Consider the following 18,464-nt stretch of genomic DNA (forward strand, 5'->3'; position numbering starts at 1 on the left):
CATTATCTGTAATGTGATCATGCCCACGTGCAGCGCCCGCTATTCATAAACTAATCATGCACATGAGATGCGCGAACATAAACGTGTACACATTTTTCCAGTTGGAATTTCCCAAAATATAAGGCCGGACTAAAATATGTGAAATAAAATGCCACATTTTTTAATATGATAGGCAACCTTTCATTGCATCTAAATGCTGTACAACTCATCTTCATACTGAAGGGCAAAACATGATTTTAAGCCTACTTCATTTTTTTTCTTAACACTGCATTTGCAACTTAAGTAACTAATTATATTGACATTAGTAACTGTAATCAAATTACATTACTGCGTTATCAGGAAAAGTCAATAGAATACAGTAACGCGTTCCCAGCTCTGCTCTTCAATGCAATTGCTGGAGCATCATAATACAAAGAGCCAGTTTCAAGGTGTTCTCATCAGCACATTAAACACCATTAATGCCTGATTAAGTTTGTACTCATATTTTACCTCACATGCATGAAATCCATTCAATATATCATTAGAGTAGATATTTTATATTATTTATAGATGGTATTTTTAATGCTATCTAGGGTCATATGTAATATATTAACAGATTTATTTTGTTGGATTGTACTTCCATAGTGTTATCTCTTTTGTATTGCATTTCAAAATCATATCAGCTGGATGTGTCAAGCTCAATATATACATGATATACATCAACTCTTTTTCTCAAATGGCACCATGCCATGGCTTTTTAACACTAACTATGCCCATATTATATGTGTATATGAGGTAAAGGGAGAAAAGATTTAAAGGATTACAAAGTTGAGCAGGAAACCTTCTGCTTACTTTGCATCTGTCAAACTGTTTATATATAGGTGTGTGTGTGTTTGATTAACACATTTATGTTTAATCTAATGTTGCGGGCAGGTTTCTCAACTTGCTGGCTTTGATTGTGCCCTTTTGCACCTTACCCTGAGTGCTCCCCAGAGGGTTAATGCTGGGTGGTTACAAGTTCCCTCCTCTTTTCTCTCTCTCTCCGCTCTCTTGCTCTTCTCATCTGAGCAACCCAAAGACAGACTCTTACAAGCACCACACAGGTTTAACATCACAAGAGAGAGAGCACAAAATCAACAAGGGACGGACTTTCAAGCACCATCAAGAATGGAGATCTTGCACACTCAGTAAGTCCTACCATGAATGGAAAACTTCATGTTTGAAGATGAAACTTGGACTAAATGTATCTGCATGATTGGTAATATCTCATCGGACACGCTCTCATTGACGCACTGAACATCCAGGAGAAGAGCATTTCCAAAGCCTTTTCGTTTTAACCCCACATATATTTTAAAGTGAATTGGAGACTCATGGCTGAGGAGAGATTTATTCACCTGTTGAAAAAAACTTGGATAGTATTTCTCATACAAGGTTAGTTAACTTTCTCTCTCTCATTCGAAATTAAGCAAATGGTTTTGCCCATTTCAAGACACTATTTATAAGACTGGTAAATATTTGGTAAATACAAAATCATGAAACCACACGATTATGTGCCTGATAATTTTAAATCATAAAATGGTTTTTATATTGTGATGCCAGTAAAAAAGGTTATGAAGTCATACAAAGAGCTTTTTATTCTCTAGTTCTTGAGAAAACAAACTGCTCATTTTGAATGTCTCTCTTATCTGACACACCTAATTCAGGTCTTGGAGCCTTAACTAATGAGTTAATGATATAAATCAGGTGAGTTAAATAAGTGAGACATTCAAAATGTGCAGTGCTTCAGAACGGGGACTGAGAACCACTGTTGTAAAGAAACCAAATATGCTCATCTGAAAAAGCTACAATGCAACACCATTACCTTGATTAATCAAAAAGCACCATAGCAACTCAAAAAATACAGCCAAAAATTTAAGAAAAGTGTTCTTTGCTGAACCTGAAGAACCTTTATTTGTATCATATTAGTACAGCCTTGATCTGGATTTGTTACAGATCCAAACAGGCAAAACAATCCGAAACATGTCTATGAATAAGCTTTATGGCTCATCGAAATGAATGAATCTTTTGTTTTATGGTATTAGTGTAAATGCAAATAATCAAAAATATGAAATATGAGAATCTTAAGCTTAAGAATGCCTTATTGTTAATGTGTGAAAGTATAAGAGCTGCCAAGCAAAACCACAAGTCTGTGCATTTTCTACTATAACAAAATATTTTACTGTGTCCCCCCCACCCCCCCACCCCCGTCTGGATTTCACAAGAGTAATTAGGATCTAAAGGATGACATGCAACTCTCAAGGTTCAGCTAAAGTTTTGAAGCTTTAATTAACCTTAATAAAACATGACAAAACTAAACTCATGCGTACACCCTTTCATACTTCAGATGTAGTTCATTCCTTGCTGTAAAATATACGGTGGGGTACAAAAGTCTTGAAAATGCTTCTGGTCTGCATGCAAAAGATTTAATCAAACTATGAATTTAGAATGAAAATGTTGAAATTTATAACTTTGAAGCCCATATTCTTAAAAAAATAACGTCCTTTGCAGCACCTTCTTATCAACTACTGTATTTTTGCTGTGTATGGCCTACAGATTGCTTTGGAGATAAATAGACAAATATATTCTTGATGTTACATTTACAGGTTCTTCAGATCAGCGTATCAGTTTCTGGTTTCTTTTTAAAGCACAGCACAGATGGTTTTCTAAAGAAATAAAGAATAAAAGTCAGTTCAGGAACTTTAAAAGGTTCTCAAATGGCACAACTAAAATTTTTAAGAGTGCATATGTAACATAAATTTGCCTTTTTCTTTCAAATCAATCAAGTCAGTCAGGTGAAGTTTAAAGCGCTTTAAATGTAAATGGAAAAGCGTTTGACTCGACACTGGTCTTACTCTCACCTTTCCCCATGCACTGTTCTTTTCACCTGTCATTCTTCTCCGCCGGCCCCTGTTTTTGTTCCAGGCTGTTTTAAAGTTAGCAGGGGTGTAGAGGAGGCCATTGTTTCCTGTGAAAGCAAATCGCAGACGGGGAACTAATGCCACCATTAAAATAATGATTAGAGTAACAGGCCAATGTCCCCTTCTGTTCATATGCCATTTAGTGGCAGTGACCTGGGAAAATGATTTATGTCATGCTCATGTGCTTGAGCAGATACTAAATGCAACACTGTATTGAAGTTGGCAGTTACACTTTGTCTACTTTGATTTAAAGTGGAAAATTATTTTAAACAAGGTGATTTTACAAGAAGTTATGCCTCAACATGTATTACAAAAAATGCATGAAGGCTTTCCAGTATTCGCTAGAATCGCCACCAATTTTTTTCCAGCTGTTCAGCATTGTTTGTTCCTCTCCATTTCCACCATTTTTAAAAATATGTCTGCTTTGATGGCATGAGAGAACGCCTGTCAGACATTTATAGATAAAAGGAGGCCCAGTGCTGGTCAGAGAGAGTTTGACTGATGCACAACACTTCAAAATCATCAGTCAGCTAGGAGCGAAAGATCACACCAGTTACTAACTGTCCTGTTAACTGATTTGGTTTGTGGTCCGCAGCGAGCTAGATTTTTGCATCTAAAGTTGGTTATTATAAAAAAAATATATATATATATATTCAGTTTTCACATTTTTAAGTAAGATAAGCCCATATACATGATATGTATAATATACAATTCCATTTAAGAGTTTTAAAGTCATTAAGATTTTTACATGACATTAATACGTTTATATAGCAGGGATGCATTACATTTATCAAAAGTAAAGTCATGTATAAAGTTACAAATTACTTCTATTTCAAATAAATTAATTATCAAAAAAATCCTGACAAACTTTTATCCCAGAAATATTAAGCAACAGAAGTGTTCAACATTGATAATAATTAAAAAAAAGTTTCTTGAGCAGCAAATAAGCATATTAGAATGATTTCTGAAGGATCATGTGACACTGGAGACTGAAGTAATGATGCTGAAAAATCAGGTTTGCATCACATGAATAAATTATATTTTAAAATATATTAAAATAGAAAACATAGATTGTAATTATGTTTCAAAATATCTCTGTTTTTACTGTATTTTTTATCAAATAACTAAAGCCTTTGCGAGCATTAGAGACTTCTCAAAAAAACGTAAAAAAATAAAAATAAATAAAATCATATATGTCAAAGTGATATAAGATGATATTATTGAAAATCATTGAACTATTGAGTTTTTTATTAGGATGTAAATTGTCATGACACCCACTAAAGTTAAAATTAGCGTAACATAATCCCACTTATTTTAAGATATAGCGAATGTTGTGTTAGGCAGACCAAGGTCAGAAGTTCATGAGGTTAATTGCATTTGTTCCATAATTTGATTTAACACTCATTTTATAATCAAATTCTAGTTGTTTTTGGTTAGGTTAGAGAGATATTGTCTTAAGTAGATGCAAACACCTAACAGAATTGAAAAAAAAATTAAGGTTAAGTTACTCAGAAGTTCTGCTGGTTAGTCACTATTGGTGATGCTGAGTTAACTCTATAGGGGTAACCATTAGTTTGCGGGAGAAACTTTCGCATAATCCCTTATCTTAATGAAAACTGCTGGATTAAGCAGGTTTAACGTTCATGAAAAGACAACAATGCTGCAGAATTATAATGAAACAGAGTGGTTAGAAAGATACTGGGCAAAAACAACAACAACAAAACCAGACTTTTTTTTTTTTTTACTTAAATGGAGATATAACTATTCACATATCAGCAGACAAACATATTCTCCTACTCTTTTCATAAACATATGCACAATACAAAGGTATGCACACACCTTTGTTGCCTCTAGTGCTCATATGCATGCACTCACATGCAGTCTTGACTTTCTATATGAAACTTTACCTTTCTGTAACTGTACTTCATCAGACAAAAAGAGTGTGACAGAGGGAGAGGGAGAGAGGAATCTGAGCTCTATCCAAAATAAATGAGGTGTAAATGGTAGTTTTTTCATCAGGGAGCCGTTATCAAAGCAGGGGCGGACGGGCGGCACAAAGCCAGGTAAACACTGAAATGGGGCCATTTCATGCAATTGGCTGTACAATAGTACAGTGATGATGATATTACATGGTGATAGTATTGCGCTTTGATATATGCAGTGGTTCTAAATCATTACATGTAAGATGGTATGATTTCTTTTTTTAAACCATGGAAATAATTTAAGGTTTAGTGCATGTTTTAATTAAAGCAAATATTATACAAGTGGCTAAAATACAATAAAGATATGAAATATTATAATTAGTAAATATCGATTTTTAGTTTGACTTTTCAAACTATTACTCTATAATATGTATTAAATTAAAAAAGTGCAAAATAGAAGCATTTTCACTTAAGCTAGCGGCCAAGGCAACATTTGTCATTTTCATTTTGATTATGTTGAAGTACTAAATAAACTAAAACTATAAACTAAAAAAAAAAAAAAAAAACATTTAAAAAAAACGCAACAAAAGTATAATAATCATTTTCTTGAAAACTGACAAAAAATTCAAATAAAATCTAATTCAAAATATTAACAAAAATGAATCAAATGAAGATAATAGTTTATTACTGATATTAAAATAACACTGGTTCGATGTGAATGAAAATAAGGCCTTACAGTTCTTAAGTTTTAAGGTTAATCACAACTGGACTTTTTTTATTTTTATTGAATGAGTATTCAAAATTGTCTTATTTATATCTCTCATTCTTATTTGCATAATAAATAGACAATGGCAAATGGCAGGAGTTATAGTGGTAGAGAGGAAAGGGGATATTTTATTTTTGGCCACTATTCAGTAATGACGCATTGGGGGTGAGAGAGGAGCTGTCCAAATTGAAATGACAAATAAAAACAAACACATGAAACCAGTTGGAGGTACTTTTCCTTGCCTCACTTCTTCTATAAATCAATGTCTCCAGTGTGTGAGTCTGGGGGTGTTGAGTGGTTGGAATATTAGGACAGGTAGTTTACTTTGGCTCACACTAAAGGGAATTGCCTGTAAGCAAAGAGACCACACACACACACACACACACACACACACACACACTCTACCACAGCGCCCTCTGCTGCTCAATATCATGTACTGCCGCTTTGACCTGGACACACGGGCGAGAGTAAGAGAGAGAGAGAGGATCTTGCTGTGATATCCTCACAAAACTTACACCGTGTTTATACTTAGAGCAGTGGCTCTCACCCCTGTCCTAGAGTACCCTAGTCCTGCACATTTTGTATGTCTCCCTCATCTATCACACCTGATTCAACTCATCAGCTCATTAGTGGAGACAAGACCTGCACGACCTGAAGTGTGTGTCACTTCAGGTCTTGCAGGAACCCATAACTTAGAGCTAGTAATATAACGCAACAACAACACACAGTGCTCTCATTAACCAATTAAAGGAGTGTTACACACACACTTTTAACAGAAGTTTATGAAGCCTGCTTCTGCTTCAGAGGTTTTGCAACAGGCAACCAATCATAAACATAAAGAGAACCTGTCTCAGTAAATATTCCTGAGCTTTGAGAGGAGCTAAAACGTTGAACAGTGGCAAATGCAAATATATTTAAAAAAAAATGTCACTGCCTTAAAATCTGACTACCAACTATTCAAATTTGAAAAATGCAATAAACTACGGTTGAAAATGACCCAGGGTTAACAATTTCAATTGTGGAAAGCCCAGAAGCTAGCCTATACCCAGATATCAACCAGTGTCAGCCCAGATCCGGCCCACATCTGGAATGGACTGGATCTGGGCCAACACTATGTTGCTGTCTGGGTATAAATGTGTATGTTGTACAAGTGATCCACATGCAGATAGATAGTAACATAAAACAGGCCTGCACTGAAGAAAAAACTTGCAATGGAGAAACTCAGCTTGATTAGAGGCTGCTGAACCATCGAAAAAACAAACAAGCAGCTGAAAAACACATGCTAACTCTATCTAACATTATCAGTTTACTGTGATCATGAGAAACAAGTGTGCTTTCACACTGGCTCCATATTGGGAAAGAAAAAAACCCTTAGAAAAGCAGAGCCTGGTTCCTTACCAAACAGCATAAGGAAATAATTCCCTTCTTTAGGGCAAACAACCAGATCCAGCCTGACATGCTCAATAAATGCTCTGTAATTATTCAATCAGAGAAATTTTAGGGCTACAGTTAACAAATAGCAATAAAAGCTTTTCTGTTTTGAGCTTCTCTATAAGTGTATAAGTGAAGTGACATTCAGCCAAGTATGGTGACCCATACTCAGAGTTTGTGCTCTGCATTTAACCCATCCAAAGTGGACACAGACAGAGCAGTGAACACACACACACACACACACACACACACCCGGAGCAGTGGGCAGCCATTTATGCTGCGGCGCCCGGGGAGCAGTTGGGGATTCGATGCCTTGCTCAAGGGCACCTAAGTCGTGGTAAACCTCCTCTGAGAGCAGGTTTTATCTGATTAGAAATTTCATCAAACTGATTAATAAATTTCTAAACTATAAATTAAATACACAGCCGTTTTACCGATCAAATAAAGATGCCAAGTGCCATGTTGACAAATCTCACTCCTCATGAGCTGGAACCATGTTTGCTTTTATGACTGTTTAAAAAAATAGTCAAAAAGTTTTGTTTTCATTGGCCAGCGCCACATATGCCTTCCCATTCCCTAGAAGATGGTGTCTGATTGAAGTGACACTGACATGCCAAACCTCACCACAAATAATGGTCAGAGCAGGATTGGGGTCTATATATGGCTCTAATAGACCTCATCAAGTTTCATTATATGGAAAATTACAGAAATGCAAAATCCTTCAACCACTTCCAGTTCAGCAGAATCCTGTTTATGGACCGTAAAAGACCATGAAATGAAAATGCTTCTCTTGGAGTTTTTTTTTTTTTTTTACTATTGCTGGAGGTACCGAAGCTTTTTGAAGTGTCTGAGGTTTTTTAAAGGTTTAATTTATTTGGAAATGTGGTGACAGAGTCATGAAAAGAGATTAGCACATTATTTCAAACTTAGACCTTCTGAAACAATTTCAGTGAAGCCTTTTGGATTTAATATATTGGCAACTCTTACAAGCAACAACAATCCACATAAACTGTTAATTAGGACTAGCTTAAAGTTTATGAACACTTTATGGAAATATTTTTATTAAAAACATTAACATACAAAAACCTTTTCGGATTTAAAACATCATTGTTTAATACAAATATAATTTTTTTTCAATACAATTTATACGTATGTACTGTAATTCACTAACTTCAATGATGAAAAGAAAACAAACACTGAAAATGTACTCAACCTCAGACCATTCTCTATTTCAGCTCTTTGGACTATCATTCAGATGGCACCCATTCACTGCAAGGGTTCCATGTGTGGGCAAGTGATGGAATGCTAAAAAAAAAAAAAAATAGATGAAAAAACTTGAGGGTTATTTTTGGGTTAATTATTTTTTAAGTCCTAAACTAAAGCATGAGTAGTAACGTAAAATCCTAAACCACACTTACATATTACCAATAAGCTTACATGCAGGCAGATATGCAATGTCTGTGATAACATACAGAATGATAATAGAATGATAATTTCCCCGTCTCCCCTCAGTTTTGTGTGTGAGGGGCAGTAAGCTGTGGGAAGCGCCCACGGCCCCACTCGTACCCCTTGCCAACCTCAGCACCAGACTGTTTTGGGAGCCACAGTGCCAGACTCAACTACGCCACCTACAGAGTGAAGCAAGAACCACAGCGACCATACCACCCAAACTGGAGGGCCACTGGGTGTCAAGCAGGTAAGAGACAACTAGAAACACTTTTCTACTTTGACTTTTTTTAAGTCAACATGAATTCAAATTCAACCCAATTTATGTTTCAACTCAAAATCCTGGTCTTATTGTAAACGATTGAGTGCATACCAGTGTTGAGAAACCTACTCTGAAACTAAAGCCTGTGAAGCAACGAGCCAAGCGTAATTTAAAGTAGTTCAGTCATTTTGTTTCATTGAATATCCTTCACTTAAAAAATGCATGACATTATGGAAGTAAAATGGTTTGCAATTGCCATTTTGGCTAACTTTCTAACTTATTTTCTTCTCAGATGTGAAGTGCGACCTGGTCCAGAATTCCTCACTCGATCCTACACATTTTACCAAAGCCCCACATGTCTCTTCAGGGCCCTCCAGCACTACTACTCTGACAGCGGGTGCCACATCCCAACCTACTCGCTCGTGATCAGAGGTAAACTGCGGCTACGCCAGGCCTCATGGATTACCCATGGAGCCACTGAAGCAGAGCACCACCTCCATAAAATAGGAATGGTCATTCACAACCAGAAGGCCATTTATCATCTCGCTGCCCGCCTGCCTTCTTCCTGCCTGGGGCTCAAAGCTGGAGGACAGCTGGTGCCTCATCGCTTTTATGAACTCTTCAATGCCAAAGCAGAGAAAGATTGCCTGGGTGCTATTGGGTTATCCATGATGGAACTGGAGTTGCTGCGGGTGGAGAACCATCACCATTCTCACAGCAGGCCGGCTCAGGAGATGTTTTTAGGAGATGTGCACACAGACTGGAATGAAAGGGTACACCACAGACCGACTGGTTACCAAGAGCCTTTGCAAAATGCTATGGTGAGGTTAAGACTACAGTATTTATTTGCTAAAAAACTGCTTAGGATAAAATGCTGACAATATTCAATTACTACACTCTTAAAAATAAAGGTTCTAAAAGGGGGATTTGACAGCAATGCTAAGAACAGGGGTGACCAATCCTGTTCCTGCAGAACAACCTGCAGAGTACAGTTCCAATACTGGTCTGTAATTATCCAGTGCTACTGAAGATCTTAATGAGTTGGTTCAGTTGCATTTGATCAGGGTTGGAACTGAACTTTGCAGGAAGAGGAATTGGGCACCCTGTCCGTAGAACCATACATTCCAATAAAGTACCTTTATTTTTAAGAGTGTTAAAACTCTCCATTCCACAAAAGGCTCTTTATATTGGAAAAAAGGTTATTTAGATTAAAATGTTCTTCAATGGAATGTTCAAAAGAACAGCACTTATTTGAATATGTATGTAACATTATAAATGCCTTTACTGTCATTTGAGCAATTTAATGCCCTTGCTGAAGAAAAAGAAAAAAAACCTGTCACCAAACCACTGACCAGTATGATATAATTACTGAATTAACAATATCCTTGTTTTTACTCTCAGCACCACATCCACCCATGCCCAGTGTGCACCCTGGTATACCGATCCTCTGAACAGCATCCACCCATTCTTCCTCCATCCCCTTCCATCACTCTGGATCTAAATGGAAACTGGGTGAGTCAACGCTGCGAGTCCCGTCCAGCTGTCCTCTTCCTCACTCGCCTTTTTGTTTTCAACGAGGAGCAACGCATTTGGGAGGGCACCTACCAACATTACACCGACCCAATGTGCCGCCAGCCCAGCTTTACACTATTGGCATCAGGTCATTATGCTAAAGTGGGACAGTCCGTTAAAGTACGTGGGGCCACTGAGCTTATCTTCAAGGTGACACGAGCAAAAGTGATTGTGTATGACCAAGCACTATTGCGGGAATTTAATTCAATGCAAAATAGAAGATGTGGTCAGGCGGGTGGATGGGAGAGAGGTGTTGAGCAAGACATAACCTGGACGAACGGATGCGATGCATTGGGAATACGACTTCCACATAAAGAGTATGAGCTTTTTAAGATGGGAGTGGATCATAAAGGGCGCCCCCTATTGTTCAGTGGAGAAAGGCCCACGGATGGGTCCAGACCAGATCGACTTGCAAAAAGGCCAACGTCCTTTCAGACACCAATGGTGCAATGCAGCACAAGGGTTGGGGTGGAGCCACGCTACAGTTCCTTCAGTGATCATTCAGTGGGACCCAAGATAAGCTTTGCTAATGCACTGCACTCTTCGTTGTTTCTGCTGACCATTCTAAATGCAGGGTGCTGGAATATTTATCTTTTCTAAAATATGACATGGCATTCACGTTTACTGATCAAATTCTGACCCATTTATTATGGGCATTTTACAATCTGAGAGAATGGAGGAGGATTGTTCACTTCATTGCTATAACAAAAAACTTTTTACATCCGAGACTTTCATAAAGCAAAATTTTACATAGAAACATCCTTTTTATCATATAGTGTATCAACATTAATTTTTGATGTCTGTCATTTGGAGCGCTGTTTCATATGAACTCCAGAAGAATGCTACATGGATATCTATTCAAAGCCTGATTGTTCTGTAGAAAGTATATTTGCCGACATTCCATCAAGATTATTGATATCACTATCTGTTTGAACAACCAATGGGAAATGGGAGTGTTCAAGGAACCTGTATGAAAACAATCATTATAATTGCAATTCTTCCCAAAGATATGGGAGATACAAATGGACATTCAGATTCCCTTTTGACTGGGAATAAAGAAAGAACAAAGATTTCCAAAAATAAAACAAACACGCTGGAACTCAAAATATTTTTCTGATCTTGTATGTCCTGATTATTTGATCTGAAGAGCATATATGGCTACATTCAACATAAACTCCCTGTATTCTTTCAATATTAGGTTGCTGTCTTCAAGACAATTTGCAATCTAATAACTTTTACGTAGCTTTAATCTTCTAGTAATGGTGAGGGTGAACATATTTATTGCTAATATTAAAGTAATTTTGATAAGAAACTCCATGGATGCTTTTTTGAACATTGATTCTCCATAGCATATGTACATATACAAAACATATTGTGTGTTACTGTATGCACGGTCAATAAGCTCTTACATAATGCTTAAATTCACATCCAATGTTGGATACATGTGCAAGACATTTGAACCGAGCTGTCATGGCTTCCACATTATGCTCGCACTCGCCAATATCTAAAGTGTAAGTTCTCAGAACTCTGCGTACAATTCACTCCCCCTGTTTATTTGGAAGAATAGGAAGTGTTCAACTCATTCAGTCTTAATTTAGCAGAGCGTGCGATTTTCTGTTTTTACAGAGTGGAGTGATTCTTTGTTCTGGAGGCAAACTTTAGAAGAAGAAGAAAGAAAAAATTCCCAGAAGTCCAAATTAATCTGTCAAACATAAACAAAAAAATTGTTGTTTTGACAGGACCCTTACAAAATTTACCATAGTAGCCATAGTTTTGGCAAAAAAAAAAGAAATATAATATAAATAACTATGAAGTATAAAAAGAGAGAAATAACATATGTTTATGTTTTTTTTTTTTTTGCATGGTCAATTTTATAAGAGAATCCTTAGTTAAATGCATAAGCATTAATGCATCAATTATGAAATAATCATAGATGCTAGGCACTCATATGAAATCATGTTTCTGCATATGGTATACAGCAAAATCTCATTCTTTTCCCCATTGAGAAACCAAATTTATAGCAATAGTGTGAAACTTTCAAGATCCTGTGCTGAAGCGATGATATATGCTTCTGTAATAATAACATGCCACATTATTTTGTAAATAACTACATTAACCATAATCCTGAACAGACCACCAATCAGATGAGTCACTGTTAGAAACCATAGAAACTGCAAAAGAACTCCTGCAACAACCAACTGCTCCCATGAAGCGCTGTAAATGAATCAAACAGGTCTTACAGTCTCAAATTACATACATTTTTATCTGTATCCAAATATTTTGTAATAATCGATTACTTTAAACTTTTTATATTGTATAGTCTTTTATTTTATTTTTATATTACACAAGATTTCATGGGTTTAAAATATTTATTCGCTCCTAAAATATATATATATTTTCCCTATTTTCAATATTTTGGGCTTTAAAAATCAAGATGAATCACATAAAAATATTGTGATTCTCATATATGGGTGGTTTGTTTTATGACCTGTATAACAATTTAAAAAGTCCCCATGAGGGGGAAAAAACTGCATGTATGCAACAATGACAATGTTATAAAGTCTTGTGTATTATTAAATCCCAGACGTTCTCAGCATTTGCACTTACGCGATAACAGCCGAACACAAAGTTCAAATCTAACTAGCAGTAGAAATTAAAAGAAATTGGGAAAAACCCTTAATTTTGAAATGCTGATCATCGCAAAGCCTTAATAAGGTCATATTGCCAGCCGCTCAAGAGACTTCCACTTTCTACTCCATTTCTTTTCACTCGTCTTAGAACTACGTCATTTAAACCATCTACAAGCTTATTCCTGTTAATCAACCCTTTTGGAATCGCGAACCAATGGAGTTTGTGGTTTTTCTGTTAAAAGTAATGAAATAATGGTCGCTGGCCGAGGGATGTAACGGAAGAGAGCAGGGAGGACATAACGAGTTAGTGAGTCACATCCAAAAGGCAGCAGACTGTTCATATTAAATGGTGTCTATAATGGTGGCTCTGGGTGCCATGAGGTAATGCTTTCTGCTTGTAACAAGAGTTCTGAAGGTTGGGAATTTGGAAATAATAAATAAAGAGAGGGAGGAAGGGCGAACAAGTCACATTTCCATACTGACAGTCGCATACAGTGTCTGTTAGGAGCTCGCCAATAACAGCAGATGAATCCAAGCTGACGCTAGAAGTCCAGCAAAACTGTTTAAAAATAAGTGACAATTTTCAGAGGTCCTTCTGCGGTTACACTTAAACGAAAAAAAGCCAACTATCGGAAGATCATATCACAAAAAAAGCCTCAAGCTTGTAATCACACTTCTTGCTTGTCAAAAGAATCTATAAAAAGATTTAACACAAGTCCTATTTTACACTGTTCAATGAAAAGTTGCGAAGCATAACAGCACGACTGTGTCCTAGTTACAATGTCTTTGCTCCAGTTATTATTGCTAATGGGATGGGCGGCTTTGATCATTGGCTCTTGTGATCAAGAACAACACACTAGAGCTGCTGTTCTAAACTAGTGGGTCATGAGGAGCCAGGATGACGACAAAAACCAGCTTATCAACTTTTAAAAAGGGAGGAGGCACATTTCCCTTGTCCTTTGTTGTTGACATCAAAGTAAATTGGGTAGAAGCTGCCTGAATAGCATGACATCTTCAAAAACTACACAAGGTGAACAAAAACACGAGCCAGACTGCGCAACATTCACTTTCAAAGAGGATGAACTTAGAAAGTGCACAGTGTGATGAATTACTGGCTGCCGAGAGCACGAAACCAATTACATTCAAGAGACATTCTGAAACTCTATAAAGTCAAAGAAGAGTAAAATAAAATGTTTCTATATTACATACACTGTTCTGTTTACGGTTCAGGATTTCACAGTCAAGTTTTTGGTTTATTTTTTGGGTTTTTTTTTAAAAAAGGAAGGAGGCATTAAATTGATCAAAATTAAAGCAACGACATTTATAATGTAAAAAAATGTCTATTTCAAATAAATTCGGTTCTTCTGAACCTTCTATTCATAAAGAATCCTGAAAAAATGCATCACAGTTTCCACAAAAATATTAATCATGTGACACTGAAGACTGGAGTAATGATGCTGAAAATTTTTTGAATTATGGTAAATAGTCCAACAATAGTATTCACCTTTGAAAAACATGAACAAAAAAATATGAAATCAACTAGACTTGACATGCACAGTCCACTGTGGTGAAGTGATCCGTATGTGGCACCAAGTTCACATTTTGTAATCATGCATTCGCAGGAGAACATGTTTCTGGCTGGCAAACGATAATAAAGAAAGGTACAGCAACACAATGCCAAAGTAAAACCTTTTCCTTCAGCAAATCAATGCGTCCAAACCTCAGAATCTTTGTGGGTTTGTCATAATAATTTCCTAGTTAGGAAACAATGTGAACTAACTTCTTAAACAGACTGATGAAATCCAGCCTTCGATGCCAAAATTATAAAAGTACAAAGATAACATTCCATTCTTAACCTCTTCCTCGGTCGGCCAGGCAACTGACTTTGCTTTAGATGTAGCAGAGATGCTTAAAATTTTTTTTTATTGTATCTCATTACAAAAGCATTCTTCACACATGGCAAGCATTTGCACTATTTATAAGTCATTATTTGATTGTAGTCTTTCCAAACCATCATAAAACTGATTTCATCTCACAAAATTATACTACCTCTTGAGACAGCACAAGCAAATTGCTTCATACAAGTTTTCCAGATTACAGTACAGCCTCAATATGCACAATTCATTAATACTCACAAAGAAGTTACGTCAGGGCCATATTTGCCCTCTTACATTCTCGACTACAAACCTCCACTCCATTAGAAACATCCATTACAAGACTGTACAGTCCAGTATATGAGCTGCAGCTGTCTAATAAAGTCTCAACATCAGCCAGACCCTCTGGCTAAACCACTGACAAGAGGAAATATTAAGACATTACATATCTTTAAGGTCTTTTTCATGGCATCGGTTTTCAAAGTGTACGTGTGAGGTCCTGTAATGGATCAAATTACATCCTTATGAAAAATCAAGGCGAATTTCCTTAAGACTGACCTCATTCCATTCACGTCTAGTCAATCTGTGCTTCTTGTTTTAACGTTCACAGCAGAACACCAACCAAAAAAAATGTGTTTATTGTTCTTTGTGAGATCCAGTAAATACTGTTCACCTTCATAGAAACTTGAAAGCGAAAAAACAAACAAAAAAAAAAGGAAAGAAATTTCTAAGTTTAGACTAAACAACTCATCAGTGACAATCACCACACTCTAAAAAAATGCTAGGTTGTTTCAATCCAACTTTGGGTCAAATATGGACTAACCCAAATTTTGGGTTAAAAATTACATTTAATAAAAAAATTTAACCCATTTTAAATTTTGGGTTATTTACAAGAGCTGTAAAAAAAAATTTTTTTAAATAAAGCAATTTTAAAACACTTAATTGAACAAATACCTACTACAGGCATTTATGCATTGATGCAATTTATTTGAATGTCTTTGTTTATGTTTCTAAATGTTCTTTGTATTGCACTAATCAATAAAAAAATTAAATTATTGTGCTAAAATGTTTCTGTATAATAATTACAAACCAACATCTGCTCTGTACATTTTCAAAATGTCATAAAAAGTATAAGGGGCCTTTATGTTTTTTTTTGCACAGACCAAACTGAGGTCTACAATCCTACAAGGTAAAATGTCTAAAATCCAAATAAGCATAGTAAGCTAGCTGGAACTGACATTTTTTTTTTTTTTTTACATTATTTTTGCATGTTATGTATACATTTGTGCAGGTGTTCTGTCATTTTCTGTAACTTGAACATCTACTTGTGGGTGCAATAACTTTTAAAGTTATCATCAGAAGCAGTGCGGTAGACCTGTGGTGGAGTTTCATGATGTCACAGGTCCATAATAGAGGTTTATAAGTTTTCAACCGCAACCGTAATGTTTGAGAAAGTGAAAACTAAAACTCTCAAGTAGTAAAGAGTGCAATTTCAAGTCATACGATGAGTCTCTAACAATGCAGTTGACACAGAAATCTCTTCAAACGTGCAAAAGGAATTCAACGACAGGTGTACTATCCATCATTTTGCTGTCACTATTAAAACAAACTAACAACAATAAAACACATTAGGCACACAACTCAAGAGGACACTGAAAATGTACTAAAGAAATAGTTAAGTCAAAAATTAAAACTGGCTGAAAATGTACTCACCCTCAGGCCCATCAAGATGTAGATTTGTTTTTTTCTTCATCAGAACAGATTTAGAGAAATATAGCATTAAATTATTTTCTCACCAATGGATCCTCCACAGTGAATGGGTGCCGTTAGAATAAGAGTCCAAACAGCAGATTAAAACATCACAGTATTCCACACCACTCCAGTCTATCAATTATTGTTTTGTGAAACAAAAAGCTGTTTGTTAAAAAAAAAAAAAGACTTTAATTGATGGACTGTAGATTTTTTGTTGATTAAGGTGATGTTTTTAATCATCAGTTTGGACTCTCATTCTGATGGCACCCATTCACTGCAGAGGATCCTTTGGTGAGCAAGTGATGTAATGCAACATTTCTCCAAATCTGTTTTATGAAAAAACAAACTTGTTTACATCTTTATCGCCTGATGGTAAAGAGTCCATTTTCAGCAAGTTTTTATTTTTGGGTGAATTACTCTTTTAAGCGGACACCGGAAACTAGACAAAAGAACAAACAGGACAAGAAATTTTGGACTGGGGCTTTATTGATTTAATTTGTTAAGATGCTACATAGTCCAACAAAGATGGGGTTTCTTTATATACCATTATAGACTACTTGACTAGGAAAATCAACCTTAATTATCATCTTAGACTCATTTATTTATATACATACAAAATGGTCACCTTCAAGGAGCACTATAATAAGGTCTAGGTATAATAACAAGCCAGCTGATTGGCTGATAGGCCCCCAAATCATGGCAATCAAACTCCTTGGTGAACTATACATAAACTGGAGTCCAAAAATCACTATACCCTGAACATCTCCTAAAGTTTTGCCGTTTGACAATACTGTAAGCTCCTCTGTTCTTCGAAATCCAATATCAGCCAAAGGTACTCAACTGAAACAAAAGCTTCTCAAGGAGGGGGGGCAGAAGAGAAACGTTAAAGAAAAACACCCCCCCCCCCCACAACACCAAACTATGACACAAATACATATCAGGTCACAAAATGGTCCCCTGTAGGAAGAGTCTCTTTTGTGATATAATTTAGGCAAGTTCACAAAGATCAGACCGTTGTGCATGGGAAGATGACATTCTTTATATTTAGTGCATTTTTATTACAAACAGTTCTGTGCAATAAAAGCTTTATTCATAACTTAAATCCAGACAAAACAACTAAATTAACATCAGAGGACAGCAAAGAAACAGAGGGCTCAGGAAAACAGGAAATGCCAGGAGTGTATTTTAATGCCATATGCTGTGAGATAAACCAGTGTTTGTACATTTCAGACCACCGACAAGGCATATTGAAGCCATGCATTTATCTGGAAATGAAGTGTAGGCTTGGCATGGCTAAAATACAGGTTACAATACTCACATGTGTCAGTTTTTAAGGGAATAGTTGGCTCAAGAATCAACATTTTGTCACCGTTTAATCCCTGTCATGTTGTTCCAACCTCATTTTATTCACTTGAAACCCAAAAGGAGATGCCACGCAGAATGTCCAAGCTGTTCTTTTCCATAAAAGTAAATGGGGATTTATCTTGAAAAGAACAAGAAAGCAAAAAACACCATAAATGTGATCCGAGCAACATCTGCACTATATGCTGAAGTCATATGATAGCAGACTGTTTTTTCCACTAATAACCTTACGTAGGAGCTCTCAAATTTTAATGTATCATTATTTCACACAGTATGCCAACATAGAATATCATATGCAAAATAAATGTACGCCAAATGCAAGCACCAACTATTCATATGGCTTCAGACAACTTGGAATACAGTGCAAACGATGTTTGGACGAGTTTTATAATACCTGCATGGTGCTTCTTCATCACCATCTACTTTCCTCGGTATGGAGGAAAAGCAAATCTATGCGTTTCACAAAAAGAGCTGGAACAACATGAACATTGACAAAATGTTATGGGTTAAC

General features: G+C 36.2%; 1 protein-coding gene across 1 annotated transcript; it reads left to right on the top strand.

Moving 5' to 3' along the window:
- The first annotated feature begins 1,022 nt into the window (after positions 1–1,022).
- LOC132151585 (protein APCDD1-like) lies at positions 1,023–11,647 on the top strand. The gene is made up of 4 exons (XM_059559799.1): positions 1,023–1,410; positions 8,568–8,751; positions 9,056–9,584; positions 10,165–11,647. The coding sequence occupies exons 1-4, from the start codon at positions 1,350–1,352 to the stop codon at positions 10,933–10,935; spliced, it is 1,545 nt and encodes a 514-aa protein (XP_059415782.1). The 5' UTR covers positions 1,023–1,349; the 3' UTR covers positions 10,936–11,647.
- Positions 11,648–18,464: the final 6,817 nt, after the last annotated feature.

This window comes from Carassius carassius, chromosome 10 (assembly GCF_963082965.1).
Source record: "Carassius carassius chromosome 10, fCarCar2.1, whole genome shotgun sequence".
NCBI classification, from domain to species: domain Eukaryota; kingdom Metazoa; phylum Chordata; class Actinopteri; order Cypriniformes; family Cyprinidae; genus Carassius; species Carassius carassius.

What these genes read in the sequence shown, in the direction of transcription:
- LOC132151585 (XM_059559799.1), top strand. Translation starts at nt 1,350, where the DNA reads ATGGCTGAGGAGAGATTTATTCACCTGTTGAAAAAAACTTGGATAGTA. An exon ending in GGCCACTGGGTGTCAAGCAG is followed by an intron (nt 8,752 to 9,055) that starts GTAAGAGACAAC and finishes TTTTCTTCTCAG; the next exon opens with ATGTGAAGTGCGACCTGGTC. An exon ending in AGCCTTTGCAAAATGCTATG is followed by an intron (nt 9,585 to 10,164) that starts GTGAGGTTAAGA and finishes TTTTACTCTCAG; the next exon opens with CACCACATCCACCCATGCCC.